The sequence below is a fragment of the Benincasa hispida genome, chromosome 1, assembly GCF_009727055.1.
Source record: "Benincasa hispida cultivar B227 chromosome 1, ASM972705v1, whole genome shotgun sequence".
Taxonomy (NCBI): domain Eukaryota; kingdom Viridiplantae; phylum Streptophyta; class Magnoliopsida; order Cucurbitales; family Cucurbitaceae; genus Benincasa; species Benincasa hispida.
In genome coordinates, this window is record NC_052349.1 from 73208158 (window position 1) to 73227128 (window position 18971).

An 18971-nucleotide genomic window follows, 5' to 3' on the forward strand; every position below is an offset into this window, starting at 1 on the left:
TCAAATCTTAAGGCCCAAAATAAAAACTTGATATATACTACACATATTGTGATATATACTTGATAGTGTGTATCACAATTTTCTAATTTATTGATTGTTTTTCTAACGAGTTTTCCAAAAATGTATTAGTTTTGAAAAGTGAAAACTTGATAGTATTATTTCGGGTAATTTTCCAATCTTCTTTCTTCTTTAATTGTTTTGAAAATTTGTATGTGTTGTTGATCCTATTCACCCCATCTTCTGATTCCCATTTGTTTTGTAATTGTCAATACATAAAATTCATTTGGTAAAGTATAAAAGATCAAACTCCTAGTGTAATAACGAATTAGATAACAATTTTAAAAAATGGATAGATTTAAAAATTTAAAGATTTAAATATAGAGGAATCAAACTTAGAAACCGTGAGAATTGTTTTTTAAACAAAGATATTATAAAATGGAGAACAAACAAATATCCTGCCAATTATGCCATTTTTCATTACCCTGCTTATTTTGTATTCCATATATCACAATTTTCTGAGAGAAAACGACGAACTTCAATTAGATCCTTGATTTAAAATATAATTTAAATTTTATCATAAAAATGTTTTATCCATCCATCCATCCAAGTAGAATTAAAAAGGTTAATGTGTGGATGGATAAAAAACAACAAACAACTAGATTTCAGCGGGGGTGGGATGGGAACAATCCAATGCTTTCGAGGTGATAAACTTGTAGCACAAAAACGATCTTTCTTTGAGATTGACCTTTTCGTTGAGAACATTATTTTTGTCAAAATTTTGTTATTTGTATCTTTTTTTTGTCATATCCTCATGGACGACATTAAATCTGTTCATGTTTTAGCAATTTTGACATCATCTCAGGTTGTTCTTTAATTTAGAAAGATAGTTTTATCTCCATCAATCGAGGGTTAAGGTGTAGTTTATAGGGTTGACAACGAGACAGGGGACGAGGATGGGATTTTCCACACGGACCCATCCCCATTTAAAGAAATAAAAATTTAATTGGGAACAGAATTGGGGACGGAGCATATGAAAATGTATTAGTAATAATATGTTATTAATTACCTTGATGCATATGAAGATATCATTTATAAGATGAAATTTATTTAAAAAAAAAAAAAAACATTCAAATGGAATCTTCAAGGCTTATTCCATTCTTTTGATCTTATAATACCATTCAAAGGAAAAAGAAAAGAGTTTCAAAACCATTAAAAAAATCAAACGGTTCAAATTCTTCCACGTACAATTACATAAAATGGAAGATAATGTATTTACCTTTTAATTTTTCACATATATTATTTCTTATACATTTAATTTCATAAAAGGCAAAGTATAGGGAAAAAGTTTGGTGAGATGAGGTTAATATTCAATGTACCTTATCTACTAATGTTTAATATTCCAAAAGTGCTTGGAAGAACTAATCAATATGAGTTGTTTGTTTGGACTTTTGTTTGTTTGTACCAAACAAAAGAGATTATGTCATTATTATTACAATAATCAATGACATAAAAGAGAAAAATAGAACATCAAATCATCCATTTATATTTAACTTCGAGTGAGGTAATTGAACTTTTAACTTCAAGGTTGATTGTACAAATTTTATGGCTGTTCAATTATGCTCGTTTTGACAAACCATTGGTAATTAGTACTTTATCATGAAAAGAAATAGATAATGTTTGAGCAACGTGTAACACTTTTCTATATTTACTCTATTCATTTTGATTATGAGAAGAACTTTTATCTGTTTATGTTGATGTTATACATCCAAAATTACCTCCACACCAACCATTGTTTTTCTTTTTCTTCTTTCCTTTTTTTTTTTTTTTTACTACTTCATGCAAGAACTCAAGATATTTACTATGAGAAAAGCAAAAAAAAAGTGGTTCGTTCTGTAGATAAAATAATAATATTCATTTCAAAGATGGATAGTTTGATCCTCTATTATTGCAGTTGTTGAACTAAAAAAATGATAATGATGATAGTCATGGTCCAATTTAGGATAATCAAATGAGAAAGAAAATAGTCCATTTGAGAATATTTCAACTAGTTAATACACATGACACATGAATTTGTACTATCAATCTCAAGGTTTGAGTTTCAATCCATCATCTTTGCTGTTGTTATACCAAAAAAAAAAAAAGAAAAAAAAAATTGAGATATGAATTTTAGTCCCCTATCTCATATATTGTAAAAAAAAAAAAAAAGTTAATACATATACTTTTGACCATAGGTCAAATGTTCGAATATTCACTCATACATGTTTCTTTGAAAGAAAGAATTGAGTTAAAATACATATTTAGTTCCAAACTTTATATAAATAATAGGTCAAAGAGCTTTCAAAGATATCTACTAGATCTCTTAACATTTAGTTTTGTCTTATACATCTTTAAATATTTAATTCTGTATCTAATAGCTCTCTTCTATGTTTAACCGTTTTCAAAATCAACAATTCTCTAAATTTTATATCTAGCTAGACATTAAATTTTCAATTTCGTTTCAATGTTCGTGATTTTTTTAAAAAAAATGTATTGAATAAGTCCAAAATCTATTAGTAATAGATGCAAAATTGGAATATCAAAACTTATTTACATGAAATTAAAAGTTAAAGAATTTATTAGACATTTTAAAGTTCAATAATCAATTAGACACAAAATTAAAAGTTTATAGATTTATTAGATATTTTTTTGGATAAGTTATGTTCTTGATCTCTAATATTTGAAGTTTGTGGTAATTTGATCTATAGATTTCAAAATTGGACAATCAAGTACCCAAAATTTAGAAAATACTCAATTATAATTTTCTCACTAGCCTAAGAAAGAACAAGGACATATTTTCCTTTTCGTTCAAGTTTTGAAATCTAAGAAATAAAGTGATCCGTTCTCTAAAATTTAGAAATAAAAAAAAAAAACCTTACTTTTTAAAGTTCATAGACGTTGATAAAGAAAAATCCATTGGCTATGTAATAAAATTTGAAAATTTAAGGCTTAAATTTGTAATTTAACATATATTCTAATCTCCAAAATTAAATAAACATGAATGATAAAAAAAATTAAAATATCAATGTTGTTATATTGAAATTTTAATTTTACATTTTTAATTTAATATGATATTTCTATCAATAAAAAATCGATAAAATCAATTTAAATAAATAATGAAGTTGCTTTTTCAAAATAAGTTACAAATTTTTATACTGAAATTAATAGGTGAATATAAAAAAATGAGTGAATTTATTTACCAATATAGTAAAATATCAATGTTTAGAGCGATATTACGATATTGAGCCTATTAATTTATCAATATGGGCAGATATTTTAATGTTCATCGTAGATTCTCGTGACTGTGGGGTACAATGTCAACACCACCCCTTCCACGTTACTTTTTTTTTTTTTTTTTTTTTTTTATATATATATATATATATAAAAGGAACCTTTTAGAAAGAAGGGGAAAAAAAGGGAAAAAGAAAAAGGGGGGAAATTAAAAAACAAGAACTTTTTTTTTGTTTTTTTTTTTCTTATATTCTCATTCAGTTCAGTTTAGCTTCAATTTGTATAAATTTGTTCTCCATTTCCAAACCTTTCTTCTTCAGCGATTTCAATACTCTGTTCTTTCAGTCCTTTTGGTTAATTCTTCTTCTTCTTCTTCATTCTCTTGTATGGTTATGGCGAAAGCTATTCTTGTCACTGGCGGCGCTGGCTACATTGGAAGCCACACTGTTCTTCAGCTCCTTCTTGGCGGTTACCGGACCGTCGTCGTTGATAATTTGGACAATTCCTCTGAAATTGCTGTTCGTCGGGTCAAGGAGCTCGCCGGCGATCTCGGCAAAAACCTTTCGTTTCATAAGGTTTCCGTTTCGCTTCTGATTTTCTTAAAAAAAATTTCTTCATGTTTACTCCTGAAACCGATCTTCATTTTTCTCGTTTTGTTTTGTTTTGATTTCATGCGTTGGTCGTTAATTAATTATGTTTTCCTTTCTGTTTCCGCTTCAACTGATTCAGCTTTTCGAATTTCTGTTTTGCTCTCATCTTCTTGCTGTTTCCAATTTCTTCTGCTGTTTTATTAAATAATATGATTATTTCAATGACGTTATTTGTTTATCATTTTTTTCTTATGCTTTTGGGGATTTCTGATTTTCTTCCATCTTTGTTGCTGTACTTTTTTTTCACTCTCAGTTATGAAGTATTAGTAATATTTGAAGCTACTTTTCGAAATTGGGACGAATCATCTTCTCTGTTACTGAAATGTTTGTTTGATCATTCCTGACTTCTATCTAAATTAGAATTGCTGTCATATTCTGCAAAACATTGCATAATGATGTATATACATGTGTTTCTGAATTGGTTTGATAAGAATTGTAATTTTCTTTTACTCTAGCTGGACCTCAGGGACAAACGGGCTTTGGACAAGGTGTTTGCTTCAACACCGTAAGGACTTGCTCTGCTCTTGAACAGTTCTTTTGTTGGATAGGAAAATAGAGATTCATTTAGTTAACATCCCTACTGCCCACAATTTAGGTCTCGAATCGATGTTAAATGGAAGCTTTTATTCTTTTTTTGATTAAGTAAATTGGTAAAAAAGATGCCGAGGGGGCTCCACCCGTGTACAAGTGAGGCACACAAGTAAGCTTCCATGCTAAGATTAATTTGGGATCTTATATAATCTCCTATCACCCTATAATTTGATAGAATTCAGCACTTTGATCGTTTAGGCAATCATATTGATTGACAAGTTATTATTAGAACAATCTTTTAATTCCATCTACAGGAAGTAAATTTTTCTATTTGTATTTGATTTGAATAATAGTGTTCAACTGTTTATATATTTTGACATGGTTAGTGAGCCTTTGTAATTCTCAGTCGACTAATCTTCATTGCAGATTTGATGCTGTTATTCACTTTGCTGGGTTGAAAGCAGTTGGTGAAAGTGTACAGAAACCATTGCTTTACTATGACAACAACTTAGTTGGAACAATTACTTTATTGGAAGTCATGGCGGCCCATGGGTGTAAAAAGGTATGCCTATGTCATTGCTAGTAAAAGTATTGTTCTATTGATATTAACTGAAAAGAAACGTTTCCTGGGTTTATTGTTGAATATGCAAGGTTGACCTTTTCTTTTCTCTTACATTTAAGTTGCTCATCTGTAAAATTAATTATGATTTAAGTTTGGTACCTTTAGTTCAAGAACAATTTCTAGCTTTATTTAGGGAAAAAGTTTGGGCATTCCTCGATCTTACCCTAACATGCATAGTCCACAAAATTTAAATGGTGTAGCAACTCTGTGCCACAAACAGTGAAAAGCATGACTTTTCTTTCTTTATTCTGGTTTCTTATTATTCAGATTAATGTTCTTGTTATTTTAAGACCAAATTTCCTGAACAATTATTTTTGTAATTATTTTGATATTTCAGCTTGTCTTCTCATCTTCAGCCACCGTTTATGGTTGGCCAAAGGAGGTACCATGTACAGAAGAATTCCCCCTTTCTGCAGCAAACCCGTATGGACGAACCAAGGTATAGAAGTCCTTTTATTTAATGTGCACTGTAGTCGATCTTTCATTATGTCTAAATTCTAACTGTAGACCATCACACGAAAGAAATTCTCATCAATTCACTATTGCACCGTTGCTGTGCTTTCAGCTTTTCATAGAAGAAATCTGCCGTGACATTTACCTTTCAGACTCTGAATGGAAAATCATATTGCTAAGATATTTCAATCCAGTGGGTGCTCACCCCAGTGGCTATATTGGTGAGGATCCCCGTGGAATCCCAAACAACCTCATGCCCTTCGTGCAGCAAGTTGCTGTTGGCAGGCGTCCTGCCTTGACAGTCTTTGGAACCGACTATTCAACAAAAGATGGAACCGGAGTAAGTTTATTATAGGAACACTAGAATCATGTTGTTTGGATGATTAGTGGTTTTTCTTGCTGTTCCTGATTTGCTTAGTCTGAGGCTTCCAATAATTTTCTCTTCCTAATGTATACAAGTGAAATTTATGGAGAAAGATGATCATTAAAAGATCTAATATCCTTTGCAGGTACGCGATTATATTCATGTTGTTGATTTAGCTGATGGACACATTGCTGCATTGCGCAAGTTAGATGTGGCTGGTATAGGTAATACACTCACTCTCAGGCTCTTTGCTTCTGGTAGTTGATAGTAAATTTCCCTGATTTTTTAGTTTTTATTTATATGTCAAGAACCACTATGGAGGATGTTTGTATATCTATTTTGAGCTCTAATAAGTAATAACATTCATCATGCCGTGAGAATATCGTGAACTCTCTAATAAGGCATGTTCCTACGTTAGATGAGAGAGTAATGTACAGGGCCAATTTGTAATTAATGTCTTGAGTTTTAGAAGAAAAAAAAAGTCCCAGGTTCATTATTGTGTGGCCTAAAATTTTGGCAACTGCCCTGTTAAAATTAATACAGGTTTGGGGCACTGAATTGTTATTTGCTTATAAGGAGGCAATTTGATTGTGTTCAAATTTTCTTGTCTCTCTCTGATTTCTTCTTTCAAGAATTTTCTTTTTTTGTAACCACAACAGCTAATAATGACAAATTAAAATTAAATCATTCAAGAGTTTGAGCAGTATATGTTATGATAGGTTGTGAAGTTTACAATTTGGGAACTGGAAAGGGTACATCAGTCTTGGAGATGGTTGCAGCTTTTGAAAAGGCATCTGGAAAGGTATTTTTGGCTCTATTTTATTTGCATTTGTTACCAAGAAACTCGATCTCTTTGGATAGGTAGTAATTAGAATTAAGGGTGTTCTTAGTTATGAGTAATGTGCTCCTGGTTTCAGTGCCTTCCTCTTATTATGGTAAACTAGGCTTAATTTAAATGACAATAATGGGATTCGTATCTAGGATTTCAGTTTTCAGATTAGAGATGCTACTGTGATTCAACTACCAAGTATGGATGGATCCAAGGGAAATCTGATGGTGATGGAACTTCAATAACCTATCGCCCATCCACAACAGAGTCATCACCGTTCACTGACACTTCCACCACGAGCACAAATAAAATAACTAGTTTCTCTCTTAATTTAGTTCTTGTCCACTTGAACAACCCTAAAACTTTTGAAGTCTTTGAATGTTTCTTTACCCCATCATGGCTCTACTTCACCTCCCACCTGAATTCACTGGTTAATTTCTCTGTTCCAGAAAATTCCTCTTGTGATGTCTGCACGCCGACCCGGTGATGCTGAAATTGTCTACGCATCGACACACAAAGCAGAAAAGGAGTTGAACTGGAAGTATGTCTCCCTATTCTTTAATGGTTTCCTTTATAGATTATATATATTTACGCCCCACCTGCTATTTCCTATATGTCATGTCAAGTGGGTTTAGCTTGCTTTCACAGCCATAACTTGGTATTAACTAGCCCTTCATAAACACTGGATGAAATTACAACTTTATCAATTTATTTTCCGCAGTCGAGCAGATGTAGAATGCTGTATCGGACTTACTTACAACACATTTTCTCATAACCAAAGCTCATTGTTTTGTTCTGTTATGATATAATGTTAAATTTAGTTTGCATTTCTTGAACCAAACAACAAAAACAGAGACCAGGATAGTTTTGTGTTTTGTTATGTTCCTTGAAAGTTGGGTGTTATTGAAAAGATCATCTTACAATTTCATTTGTGAATGCAGAGCAAAATATGGAATCGACGAGATGTGCCGGGATCAGTGGAACTGGGCCAGCAAGAATCCTTATGGCTATGAATCTCCAAGCTCCAACTAATGGCTTATACTTATACTAACTCTTGAGGCCATCTCTTATCCTACTCGCTTTTGCATTACTTTTACTTCTCCTCATAGATGTATTTTATGTTGTGTTATATAAACCTCTTGGTTATGATCCGTTGATCATCACGAGATATCGATGTTTTGAAGCCTATTTAATAAAAAAAACTCTTTTGCTTCTTTATTATCAGTTCTGAACATGTTGGTTGCTTTTGTTTAGCTCCAAGTCCATTATTTGGTTAAGTTTTTGGTCAGTTTCGTCACGTGGACGTTTGCATTTCTTATAACAGGGACAGAGTTGAGTTTGATGGTTTCTAAATTGATCGGGAAAAAGCTTTAGTAAAGCAGTACTGAACTGAGCTACGGTATTCTCCCTAACTTCTTATCCCGCCCATGCCCTACGACTACTAGGTCACTCACTAACTTCCTTAAGAGGTGCCTAATCAGGATATTGCTTCAGGAAATTCATTAACAGCTTATTCTGATTTAATGCCAAACCTCCTCTTTAAACCGGGTATTACCACTAGGTTTGTAAGATCGGTCTTCGGTTTATGCGTTACTTGCTCTTGAAAGACTTCTAAGCCTTTTCTTATCCTCCCTTTGGACTCATATACAACTGGATTTCTCCAAAAAGAAAAGAGTATTTCGGATCAGGAGTAATAGGGCAAAAAGAGAGGGCGATGCGTTCGTTAAATCGGTAACAAACAAGCTAGACAATGGAACTAAATGATGGGATCTAAAAAAGGGCATGAACTGGCCGTTGAGAGTGGAATAGTTGAAATTTGAATTTGAAATGGTGTAGATTAGCTATGAGTTTGAATGGGAAAAAAAAATGGTAAATTGGTAATGACAAAAAGGCATTATGATGAGTTTAGATAAAGCCAAACAAAGATTGTGCGTCTAAAAATAAGCTAAATCCAAGCGACAATCTCCATGAGAAGAGGGATTTTTCAAGAGAGTGGACCCTTTCAACGGTTCAAAATATTTGAATTGTGTCTTTGTCTTTGCTTCACATGGTCATTGCGGTTTGGAAATTTAAAGAGTTTTGAATCTTCTGCACTTTACACCTCAAAATCAATTCTGATGGTGCTGAAGAGCATGACTGGGAGTGATTTAAAGAGTTATTTTTGTCCTAAACTGTAAAATTAAATATTTGATTAATTTTAAATTATTAAAAGTGTGTTTCGAAGTGATTTTGAATACTATAGAAAATCACTTTCAAACATTTATCGAGTTTCTTTAGCTTTGACCAGTTTGATAGTTTTCTTCAATTTGAAGATAACTCAATTGATTAAGATATAAACTCTAAATCAAAAGGTTTGAGAATTCTTGAAAAAATAATTGTAATATAATAAATGTGGTTGTTTTCTTAATCTCTCTTTACCAGATTCTTCATCATTTTAATGTTCAACAATTTAAAAAACAATAACAGTTAATGTTTATTTTTGAAAATTAAGCTTAAAAAAGGTAAAAGGGAAAGTAATGAAACTCAAATGTGGACAAAGGTTTAGTGTTAGGGATTTTTTTTTTTTAAACATGAAAAGTTTGAATCTGTAAAGCTGCTCATTTTTATGGATTTTATAAATTAGACATAATAGAAAAGTGAGTTTTTTTAAATTGATGTGAAAAATCTTCAATTACGCTAAACATTGTTTTTTTAAATAATATGTGAGGGATTGAAATTTCGAGATGGAGAGTACATATTTGATGTAGGATGGACTATGTTCATTTTGACAAATATTGCTTTCTTAAAATTTCATTTTTATTTGACTTTATTTTGATCTCGATGCACTTTTATAAAATTCATCATTTTTCTTCTAAGCTTTGGAAGTTTAACAATGTTAGAGTAATACATTACTTTAGGTTGAAATTTTAAAGGAACATTCCACACAAATTTATAAATTTTAAATTAATTTTAGTTTGAATCACAATACTTTATTTTATTAATATTTTCTTAATACGATGCAGATTAAAAAGATTCAAATGATGTACTAAAAAAAATATATTTCAATTAAGTTATGATATATTTAAAAAAAAAATATATGTCAATTGAACTATGTTGCATTTCATAATAAACATAGTACTAAGAGAATAAAGAGAGCATGAACTAAAAAAATAAATAAAAATGAAATAGAGTGCGTTACAAATTCTGAAGTATAAAAGAGGAGCCGTGTGCTTTCCACCGCCACTCTCTATTTTCTATTTCCATTTCCAATTTCTTCAAACCCGATTCTCTCTCTCTCTCTGAGCCGGAGATCTTGGATTTTGAATTTCTTTCGAACATCGTCGCTGCTTCGAGTAGTCGTCGGATCAAACCGATCTGATCTGACTGTCTTTGACGGATTTGGATCTTTGATTGCTAAAAATGGAGAATCTGATCTCTCTCGTTAACAAAATTCAGAGGGCTTGTACGGCGCTTGGTGACCATGGCGAAGCTAGCGCATTGCCTACACTCTGGGACTCCTTGCCGGCTATCGCCGTCGTCGGTGGCCAAGTCTGTTTCCGATCTCTCTCTTCTTCTTTTTCCCTTACTGTTTCATCTAACTGTGCTTGTTTCTGTCTCGTCAATACTAGTTTAGCGATCTGAGCTGATGGTGCTGTTCTGGGATTGAGATCTTCTTGCTCTTTCTTTATACTTTACTTTCTTTTGGAATGGATGAAGATTTTTACTGCCTGAATCGTTAGTTCGGAGGTTTTTGTTGCTCAGTCAAATATTAAACATGGAGGATTTTGTGAATAGATTATTTTGTTGTCTAATTTTGAAATCGAGTTTGTACTGTGGATCCGTGTGATTAGCCGAAAGTTCTGTTCGGTAGATAGACGTTGGGTAATTTCCAAACTGAAGTACAACCGCGGTGTCGCCGCGATAAGTTTTTTGTGTCGGAACATTCTTGATGGCATAAGGCTTCTCCATGATCTTATTTTCTACCAACTGGACGTCCTCTCTGTTACTATGTGCTGATTTAACTGGAGAGAGCTTTGTAGCTCTTACGCTTAGCCATAGCCAAGCAGAAATAACCTTTCTCGTTATTTCTCTCTCGCAGAGTTCGGGAAAATCTTCAGTGTTGGAAAGCATTGTCGGCAAGGATTTCTTACCTCGTGGATCTGGTAATTAATGGATGACTAGGACTCTTCGACGAGTAAAATATGCAGACTGCACTTTTTGACTAAACAGTGCACAATGCTTTACAGGTATTGTTACTAGGCGACCTCTTGTCTTGCAACTTCATAAAAGTGACGAAGGAAGCAGAGAGTATGCAGAGTTTCTCCACCTTCCCAGGAAAAGATTTACTGATTTTGGTAAATTTCTTTATATTAACATAATATTTCACATTTTTTTTGTGAACTTTATTTTTGAAAATGTTTATTTATCAATATATATATGTGTGTGTATATATATATATATATATATACATATATAACAAAATTTTACCATTAAGTAAAAAACGGCACTATGAAGACTAAGCACTCAGCTCAGTTTTAAACTTCTTGGGAAAGTTCAATAGAATCATTAATCATTGACAAAGATTGCAGCTCTTTTTAAAAATTATCGGGGAAGTTTGAGCCACAATAGTCAGGCTTGATGCATGTAATGTGAAAATGGTAGAGTGATGGATTTCTATTCTTCTCTATGTGGGGACTGACGGCAACCTAAGAAGCACGAACATTGACACGCGGCACGAATACGAGACATGGTTAAACGTCAATTTACAAAAAAGTAGGATACGACACATTGGAGACAAATTATTTATTTTATTTTCTTTTTACAAAAATAAATATATTTTTGCATAATTTGACATATTGTGAAATATGCACACATATATTTTACGAAAAGTAAGAAAAAACAGAAGTGGAAAAAAAGGGAAAAATAAAAACGGAAGGAAAAAGAAAACAGAAATGAGAAAAGAAAAAAACTGTAAGAAAAGTCACATAAGTTGTTCGTGGTCGTGCGTCTTGAAGTTGAAGTCACCCTTGTCGATGAAGTTAGAAAGAAGAATCGGGTAGCATAGTGGGTTTTTTATTTTTCTGAAAAAGGTTGTGGGTTAAGTTCTTGGGGGTGAAGTGTCTTCATATGGAGAAAGTGTATAAAAACTCTAAAATTTTGAAAAAGTTGGGCTGAACAGTTAATTTTAATCGGCTTATAATGGCCCTTAAATAGGTTGTCTATCGTTGGTCTTGTTTCATTATTTTTAATTATTTTGGTATATGGAGTGTCCTTGGTGCACCAGCGTGTCCTAGGCATATCTTGGTGTCTTGACGTGTCATAAGGTTAAAAAAAAAATTGATAATAATGGACATGCCATCTGGCGTGTCGGACGTGTGGGTGTCTGACACTGACACTTCGCCAGTTTAGAAGTGTTGGTGCTTTATAGACGGCAAGGTTGTGTTTCATTCATTTGCAAAAGATCATGAGTACTATTTTATGTATTTCTTGATATCGATGATTTAATGCATTTGCGGAATTTTCATGTTTTTATGATTTGATTTAGCAAAAGTCTTGGATAACAAGTTGTGGTGACAAAGTGGTTGGCTTATGTTTCTGTGTGTACACTTTTGAATGAGGGTGCAAAAATGTATAAATGATTGTTTATCTTACTTTTTTTCTTACTGCACAAACTATTTTTGCAGTTGCTGTCAGAAAGGAAATTCAAGATGAGACGGATCGAGAGACTGGTCGTTCTAAACAAATTTCCAGTGTCCCAATTCATCTCAGTATATATTCTCCCAATGGTAGGTCAAATGTTTGATTTTTGATTTTTTTAATACTCTTTTGCACTTGTGTGGCATATATGAATTTTCTTTTTCATATTAACGATTAACTGACTTTCTTTAGTCGAAGACTTGTTCTTCCAGTCTAGCAGAAATAACTTTTTCTAATATTTCTTCATGAAGTTGCATGGTTGAGATTTGACCTTCTTGGAATAGTATTTTGAGATTTAGGAGAGTTTGAGAAATTATTTTGAAAACCATTTTTTATTTTCTAAATTGATTTGAAAATGCATCTTGGAAATATTTAGCGGATACTAATGCTGCTATGTTTTTTGACTGCACATATTTGACACATGTAGCATTCATACACCTTGCATCCGCTCATATATTCTCTGTATTTTTCAAATCTTGGCAGTTGTAAACTTGACACTTATTGATCTTCCTGGGCTTACGAAAGTAGCTGTCGGTAAGTCACATCAGCTTATTCTGCTTTCTTATTCTCCTTGTTCCATTGTTTAATTTTGTTAATTTAGCAATTACATGGTGACAATTTATGTATTCTCTTGCAAAATTCAGAGGGGCAACCAGAGAGTATTGTTCAAGAAATTGAAATGATGGTTCGGTCCTATATTGAAAAGGTAAGGTTTGGCAAATAGTGGGTGCTCTTTTGATTTTAATCATCTATTACAGTCTCTCGTCATCCACATCAATTTTCATATGCTTCTTTTTTTCCTTCTCTCTCTCTCTCTCTCTCCTTTGTGTGTGAAGGAAATTGAGTGAGATTTGGTTATTTCTTGTACAGTCTATCGGATGAGTTGAGTCCATCTGGATTCCTTTTTTTTTCTTTTCCTTTTTTGGGGATATTAGTCGTCTAACTCTTAGCTTTGTTTTACCTTTTTCTAGCGGAAAAACTTATGCCTTAACCCCATCTGTGATACTTCTGCAAGTGTTTTGTAACTTTGTTTGTACTTCCATTGTTAGAAAGGATTAAATTTCATTCTGTTTATTAATTTATTTGCTTTGCTCTCATGCAGCCTAATTGTATTATACTTGCTATTTCACCTGCCAATCAAGATTTGGCAACATCTGATGCAATTAAAATCTCTCGTGAAGTTGATCCTACTGGTATCATCAATGCTTTCAAGCCATTTGTCACTATTCATTGCTAAAAGAAATGCATTTTGCATACTCTATGTTAATTTCTTTCTCATTGTTATTTTCTCAAGTGTGTTCTTCAAAGGAGTAAATTTGATTTTAAGGTATTTTAACCTTTGCTATTTTTCTCTTAGGGGAGAGAACTCTTGGTGTGTTGACGAAGATTGATCTCATGGATAAGGGAACAGATGCTGTTGATGTAAGTTTCTTTGACTCCCTCTACATCAAACATAAAATAATATAATTATATAAGCCGCTTTCTAAGAACAATAATTAAAAATTGAGAAGGTTTGTCTTTGCCTTTTCAGAGAATTGATATTTTGGATCTTTTTTTCCCCTGATTTGATGGATATGTATTTACCTATTGTATCATGTATTCTAAATCGCATTCTTTGCATTGCTAAGATATTGGAAGGCAAAGCTTACAGGCTGAAGTTTCCTTGGGTTGGTGTTGTGAATCGTTCACAAGCAGACATCAACAAAAATGTTGACATGATTGCAGCTAGGCGTAGGGAGCGTGAATATTTTGCTAGCACTCAAGAATACAAGCACCTTGCCCATAGGATGGGCTCTGAGCATCTAGCAAAGGTCCTTTCAAAGGTATGCTTACCATTTATTTTGTCTATTTCCTTCTTTTTCCCCCTTTTGGAATTGTGTAAAGTGGCATATTGTGGTTATTGATCTTTGACTTCTTGTAATTGCAATGTTAATTTCAGCATCTTGAAACGGTAATCAAGTCCAAAATCCCCGGCATTCAAAACCTTATTAACAAAACCATTTCAGAACTTGAATCTGAACTAAGCCGTCTTGGAAGGCCTGTTGCAAATGATGCTGGAGTAAGTTCCTTGAAATTCAATGGCTGTCTGTAGTCTGTTGGTTCTAAACCTATCTAATAGGGTTCATTTTTATTGTTTTAGTTTTACTTGTTCTGCTTTAGGTTCGGTAAGATGGTTGGAGGGGATATTAATATATGTTTCTTCAATTACCTTCTCTTATGTTCATTTTATTGTTAAATGCAGGGAAAACTATACATGATTATGGAGATTTGTCGTGCTTTTGATCAGAATTTTAAAGAACACCTTGATGGCGTGTATGTTTATGTTCCCCTTGTTTTCTTTTGTAATACGCGGTGCTTCCTCCTTGATGACTTTTGTCATGTTTTCTAAGCAATTTCATATCCTGATATCTTTACAGGCGTCCTGGTGGTGATAAAATTTACAATGTCTTTGATGACCAACTTCCTGCTGCTCTGAAGAGGTTGCAGTTTGATAGGCAACTGTCAATGGAAAATGTAAAGAAGCTTATTACTGAAGCTGATGGATATCAACCTCATTTAATAGCTCCTGAGCAAGGATATCGCCGTCTTATCGAATCTACTTTAGTTACTATTAGAGGCCCAGCTGAGGCATGTGTTGATGCGGTATGCACAAAACAACTTGGTATTACTTTGGAATGCATGAAATTTATGCTTTACTTTGTGAAATATTGGCGCATGAGGGGGGGAGGGGGAGATGAAAATTTGCCATATAGACTTTCAGCTGTTAGAAGGTGGTTTTGACTTGCGCATTTTATTGTTCTTGGGCTCTGCTTCAAGGATTTTGATCCAACAATTCTTCTTTCCTGTTAAAACCTGAATTTTAGACTGATCAGTTTTGTTTGATTATTGCTTACCTGTTAAAATCTTTCCTCCATGGATCGGTCACCAACTATTGCATTTCAAGCATACTTTTATTTTTAGCATTAACGTGTTTACATGTGTTTCACTTTTTTACTTGAGCACCGATGCATTATAATATATTCTTCAGTGTATTTTCTCATTATCAGATAGAGATCACTGCCATTGTTTAAGAATCTATTGGATACTCATCATTCTTCATATATATATATTTTTTTTCACTAATTTCAGGTTCATGCCATATTGAAGGATCTGGTTCACAAAGCTATGGGTGAAACTCTAGTATGTTCTTGAATCTTACATATGCTACACTTAATCAGAATCACGTTCCACATTTTTAGAGTGTTATGATTCACTGCAGCTGGTTTGGTGATCTCCAACTTAAAACAGTTTTGTATTGAATTTGATTCATTTACATTATTTGTCTTCTTGCACCTAAATATTCGTCCATGAGACGTGCTTTGTCTTTGAAAAAAAAAAAAAAAAAGAACTTTTTTTTAGCCCTACTGTTCACTCATGGAAGAAACGGTCCAACAATGTTCGATGAACTTTTTGTGATACATTTATTAGTTTAGTGAAATTTTAACTTTGAAGTTATAGAACTTGTTTAAATTTGATTTGAGCTGCTTCACAAAATGTTCAATGAACTTTTTGTGATACATTTATTAGTTTAGTGAAATTTTAACTTTGAAGTTATAGAACTTGTTTAAATTTGATTTGAGCTGCTTCCTAAGAGATGAAGCCTGCCTTCTTCAATCTTCATTCCTACATTAATTGGCAATACTTAATCAAGACTGATGAAAATATCCCCAGTTTCTGAATTATAAGGTTATGTTTTTTTTAAAAAAAATCTTGTGCATAAATGTTCTTTCACTGCTTTCAGGAATTAAAGCAGTATCCTGGTCTTAGAGTGGAGGTAGGAAACGCAGCTATCGAGTCACTTGAAAGAATGAGGGAGCAAAGCAAGAAAGCATCACTTCAGCTTGTAGATATGGAGTGCAGTTACCTGACAGTTGATTTCTTCCGGAAGCTACCTCAAGATATTGAAAAGGGCGGCAACCCTACACATTCAATTTTTGACCGATACAATGACTCATATCTAAGGCGTGTCGGTAGGTTTTCAACTGTATTATTGGACTATCTTACCGTTTATTTACTTCCTGTGCTTCTTATCCAAGACATGTTTGATTAACAATCAGCCTAGTTCGTCACATTTACCTGTTTGGAACTTGGCCTCTTGAATATGTTCTAGAGGATCTAGTATAATCTATCAATGATATGTATTTTCTTGTGGCATATTACAGGAACAACGGTGCTATCTTATGTCCATATGGTTTGTGCAAGCTTACGGAACTCGATTCCGAAGTCTATTGTTTATTGTCAAGTACGAGAGGCCAAAAGAAGCCTCCTCGACCACTTTTTCACCGAGTTGGGAAAACTAGAGGTAAAACAATTCCCCTCTTCCCATATGATCAAACCTTCGAAGTTTGCCTCTCTACCCATGTTACAAATTTTTTGCTATTTCCCTTTCAGCAAAAGCGCCTATCATCTTTGTTGAACGAGGATCCAGCGATCATGGAGCGGCGTTCTGCCCTAGCAAAGAGGCTCGAGTTATACAGAAGTGCACAAGCAGAAATCGACACAGTTGCTTGGTCAAAGTAAGATTGTTACATGTATAATATCTTCTTCTGTATCTGGAATCTGGGAGCGAAGATGGCAGCAGCACAATTCTTTCATTCATACATTGCGGGGAAGAAGGTTAGCTGGATAAGCTGATTTTTGTTGTATTCATTTTCCGACGCTATATAAAGAAGTGATTTTCGCCATCTTTCTTCGACGCCCTTCGTGGATATGGATACCGATATCTAGATTACCAATTACACAAATATTATATGAAGAAATACCTGCGTTTCTTTTTCCTTGTTTTGAATTACTTGGAGTGGGGAGGAAAAAAAAAAAGAAAGGAGAATCTTCTCTTTTGGAGCACAGATAATTAAATAGATATTTATTTTAAAGAAAATACTCCTAAATTTTGCTATTTATTTTGAAAAGATCTATTCTTTTAAAAGGTTCTATTTTGTTATATGATCATTTGACCTTTTCTACTTTTGGAGTGAAACTTGTCAGATTGTGAGGCCAAAATTGAGATTTTAGAACAGTGTGACAACTCATATTTTTGTTTTACAGCATTCAAAAGGATTTCTACAATAATGGTTGTTTTGAAACCTATATGTTCAAGGGTAATTCTATAATATTTATAAGAATATAGTTTTTTTTTTTTTTTTTTTTTTTTTAACAAAAGGCAAAGTTCAAGGTATTGTTTATAATTAGCACTTATTAAAAAAAAAATTAGATACTGCTTGCACTCTACATCTGATGTCAATAAATGATGTATTATTTTATTTTATGGATTTCATTGTAGTTAAGTACTTTTGTTTCAAATATTGAATAGAATTAGCATGATCTTTCATACTACCATTGTATTAAATATTTTGCCATGGTATTCAGAAATCTAGAAATAAGGACTCCATAGTGCGTGGTGAGATTGTCTTTGGTTATAGGTTTACGCTTGACTTTTTGAACTTTATTCTAAGAGTCAATTTAGACGTGCTTATTTTTTTCTTTTGATGGATGAATTGAACTTCTAACTTCGAACTTGAAAATATAGGCAATATGTCAGTTAAGCTTTTGTATAGGTATAATTTAGATATATGTCACAAATGAAGATGTGAATTAAATCTTATAGTTTTAAGTGATTTGAGAACTTTTGTTAATCTCTCTATATCATTGGATTTTAAACATTTATACCATGTTTTAATTTTTTAAAATGAAGTTATTTTCTTTAATATTTAAAAATTAATTTAGAGTAAATAAAATATATTATTCTAAACAATTATTTACAACTATATATATTATATATATAAAAAAAAAAAGTAAAAGTTTAAAACAATTATTTACAAACTATATTATATATATATATATATATATATATATAATATATATATATATAATTATATAATATATTATATATAAAGTAAAAGTTTTAGTAATAGGTTTATTTTAGCTACTATAATTAAAAGAGCAATTGTTTTAAATGGTAAGACTGTTGAAAATATTTTCGAAGTATAGCAAAACGTATAGATCATCATTGATAAATAGTGACATTTTGTTATATTTGTAAAATAAGTTTGCTCATTTAACTTTATTTGAAAATAATTCCAACTAGAACAATATAATTTGGTACTTATTTACCAATTACCAATACCTACATTTTCAGGTTTCAAGTGTAAATTTATCCGACAATTTTTTTTTTAAAAAAAAAAATACAGTTGTTAGTAATTATCTTAAAACCTACCACAATCTCAAACGAAGTGGGAATGCTCCATAGAAACATTGAATTATAAATTTGGCCTTGAAAGTTGTGGTAGGCGTCTGTTTAATCTTTAAAAGTTAGTTAAATTTGTTAAAAATTGTGGTTGGTGGCTGTTTAATCTTTGAAAGTTGTAAGTTAAATTTGTCGAGAATTAGATAGAGAGAAAATTTCAAAATCTAGAAATGAAACTAATTTAATTTGTTATTTTTGTTTTTGTGAAGCACTCAAGAAACTTCCTTTCCATTTATTAATTGAGAAATTTCCCAGGTTGGTTCCTGCCAAGTGAGCAAAATCCAAAGATAAGGTCA

At 32.4% G+C, this 18971-nt stretch overlaps 2 protein-coding genes across 2 annotated transcripts; both read left to right on the forward strand.

Annotated features, from left to right (window-relative positions):
- Positions 1-3444: 3444 nt before the first annotated feature.
- LOC120092596 (UDP-glucose 4-epimerase GEPI48-like) lies at positions 3445-7940 on the forward strand. The gene is made up of 9 exons (XM_039050736.1): positions 3445-3842; positions 4373-4422; positions 4875-5010; positions 5408-5509; positions 5636-5863; positions 6033-6111; positions 6607-6689; positions 7166-7257; positions 7658-7940. Exons 1-9 carry the CDS (start codon positions 3654-3656, stop codon positions 7746-7748), a joined length of 1050 nt encoding a protein of 349 aa, XP_038906664.1. The 5' UTR covers positions 3445-3653; the 3' UTR covers positions 7749-7940.
- A 1985-nt stretch (positions 7941-9925) lies between these two features.
- Positions 9926-17310, forward strand: LOC120092587 (dynamin-related protein 5A). The gene is made up of 16 exons (XM_039050724.1): positions 9926-10244; positions 10795-10858; positions 10943-11050; positions 12380-12481; positions 12876-12926; positions 13037-13098; positions 13495-13585; positions 13750-13814; positions 14021-14215; positions 14332-14451; positions 14635-14705; positions 14810-15035; positions 15522-15572; positions 16174-16402; positions 16595-16734; positions 16824-17310. Exons 1-16 carry the CDS (start codon positions 10116-10118, stop codon positions 16950-16952), a joined length of 1833 nt encoding a protein of 610 aa, XP_038906652.1. The 5' UTR covers positions 9926-10115; the 3' UTR covers positions 16953-17310.
- Positions 17311-18971: the final 1661 nt, after the last annotated feature.

Bases quoted from the DNA above. Each gene is read 5' to 3' on its own strand.
- LOC120092596 (XM_039050736.1), top strand. From the start codon at position 3,654: ATGGTTATGGCGAAAGCTATTCTTGTCACTGGCGGCGCTGGCTACATT. The intron at 3,843-4,372 runs GTTTCCGTTTCG...CTTTTACTCTAG, and splicing joins AAAACCTTTCGTTTCATAAG to CTGGACCTCAGGGACAAACG. The intron at 5,510-5,635 runs GTATAGAAGTCC...CTGTGCTTTCAG, and splicing joins ACCCGTATGGACGAACCAAG to CTTTTCATAGAAGAAATCTG.
- LOC120092587 (XM_039050724.1), top strand. From the start codon at position 10,116: ATGGAGAATCTGATCTCTCTCGTTAACAAAATTCAGAGGGCTTGTACG. The intron at 12,482-12,875 runs GTAGGTCAAATG...AAATCTTGGCAG, and splicing joins CAGTATATATTCTCCCAATG to TTGTAAACTTGACACTTATT. The intron at 16,403-16,594 runs GTAGGTTTTCAA...GGCATATTACAG, and splicing joins CTCATATCTAAGGCGTGTCG to GAACAACGGTGCTATCTTAT.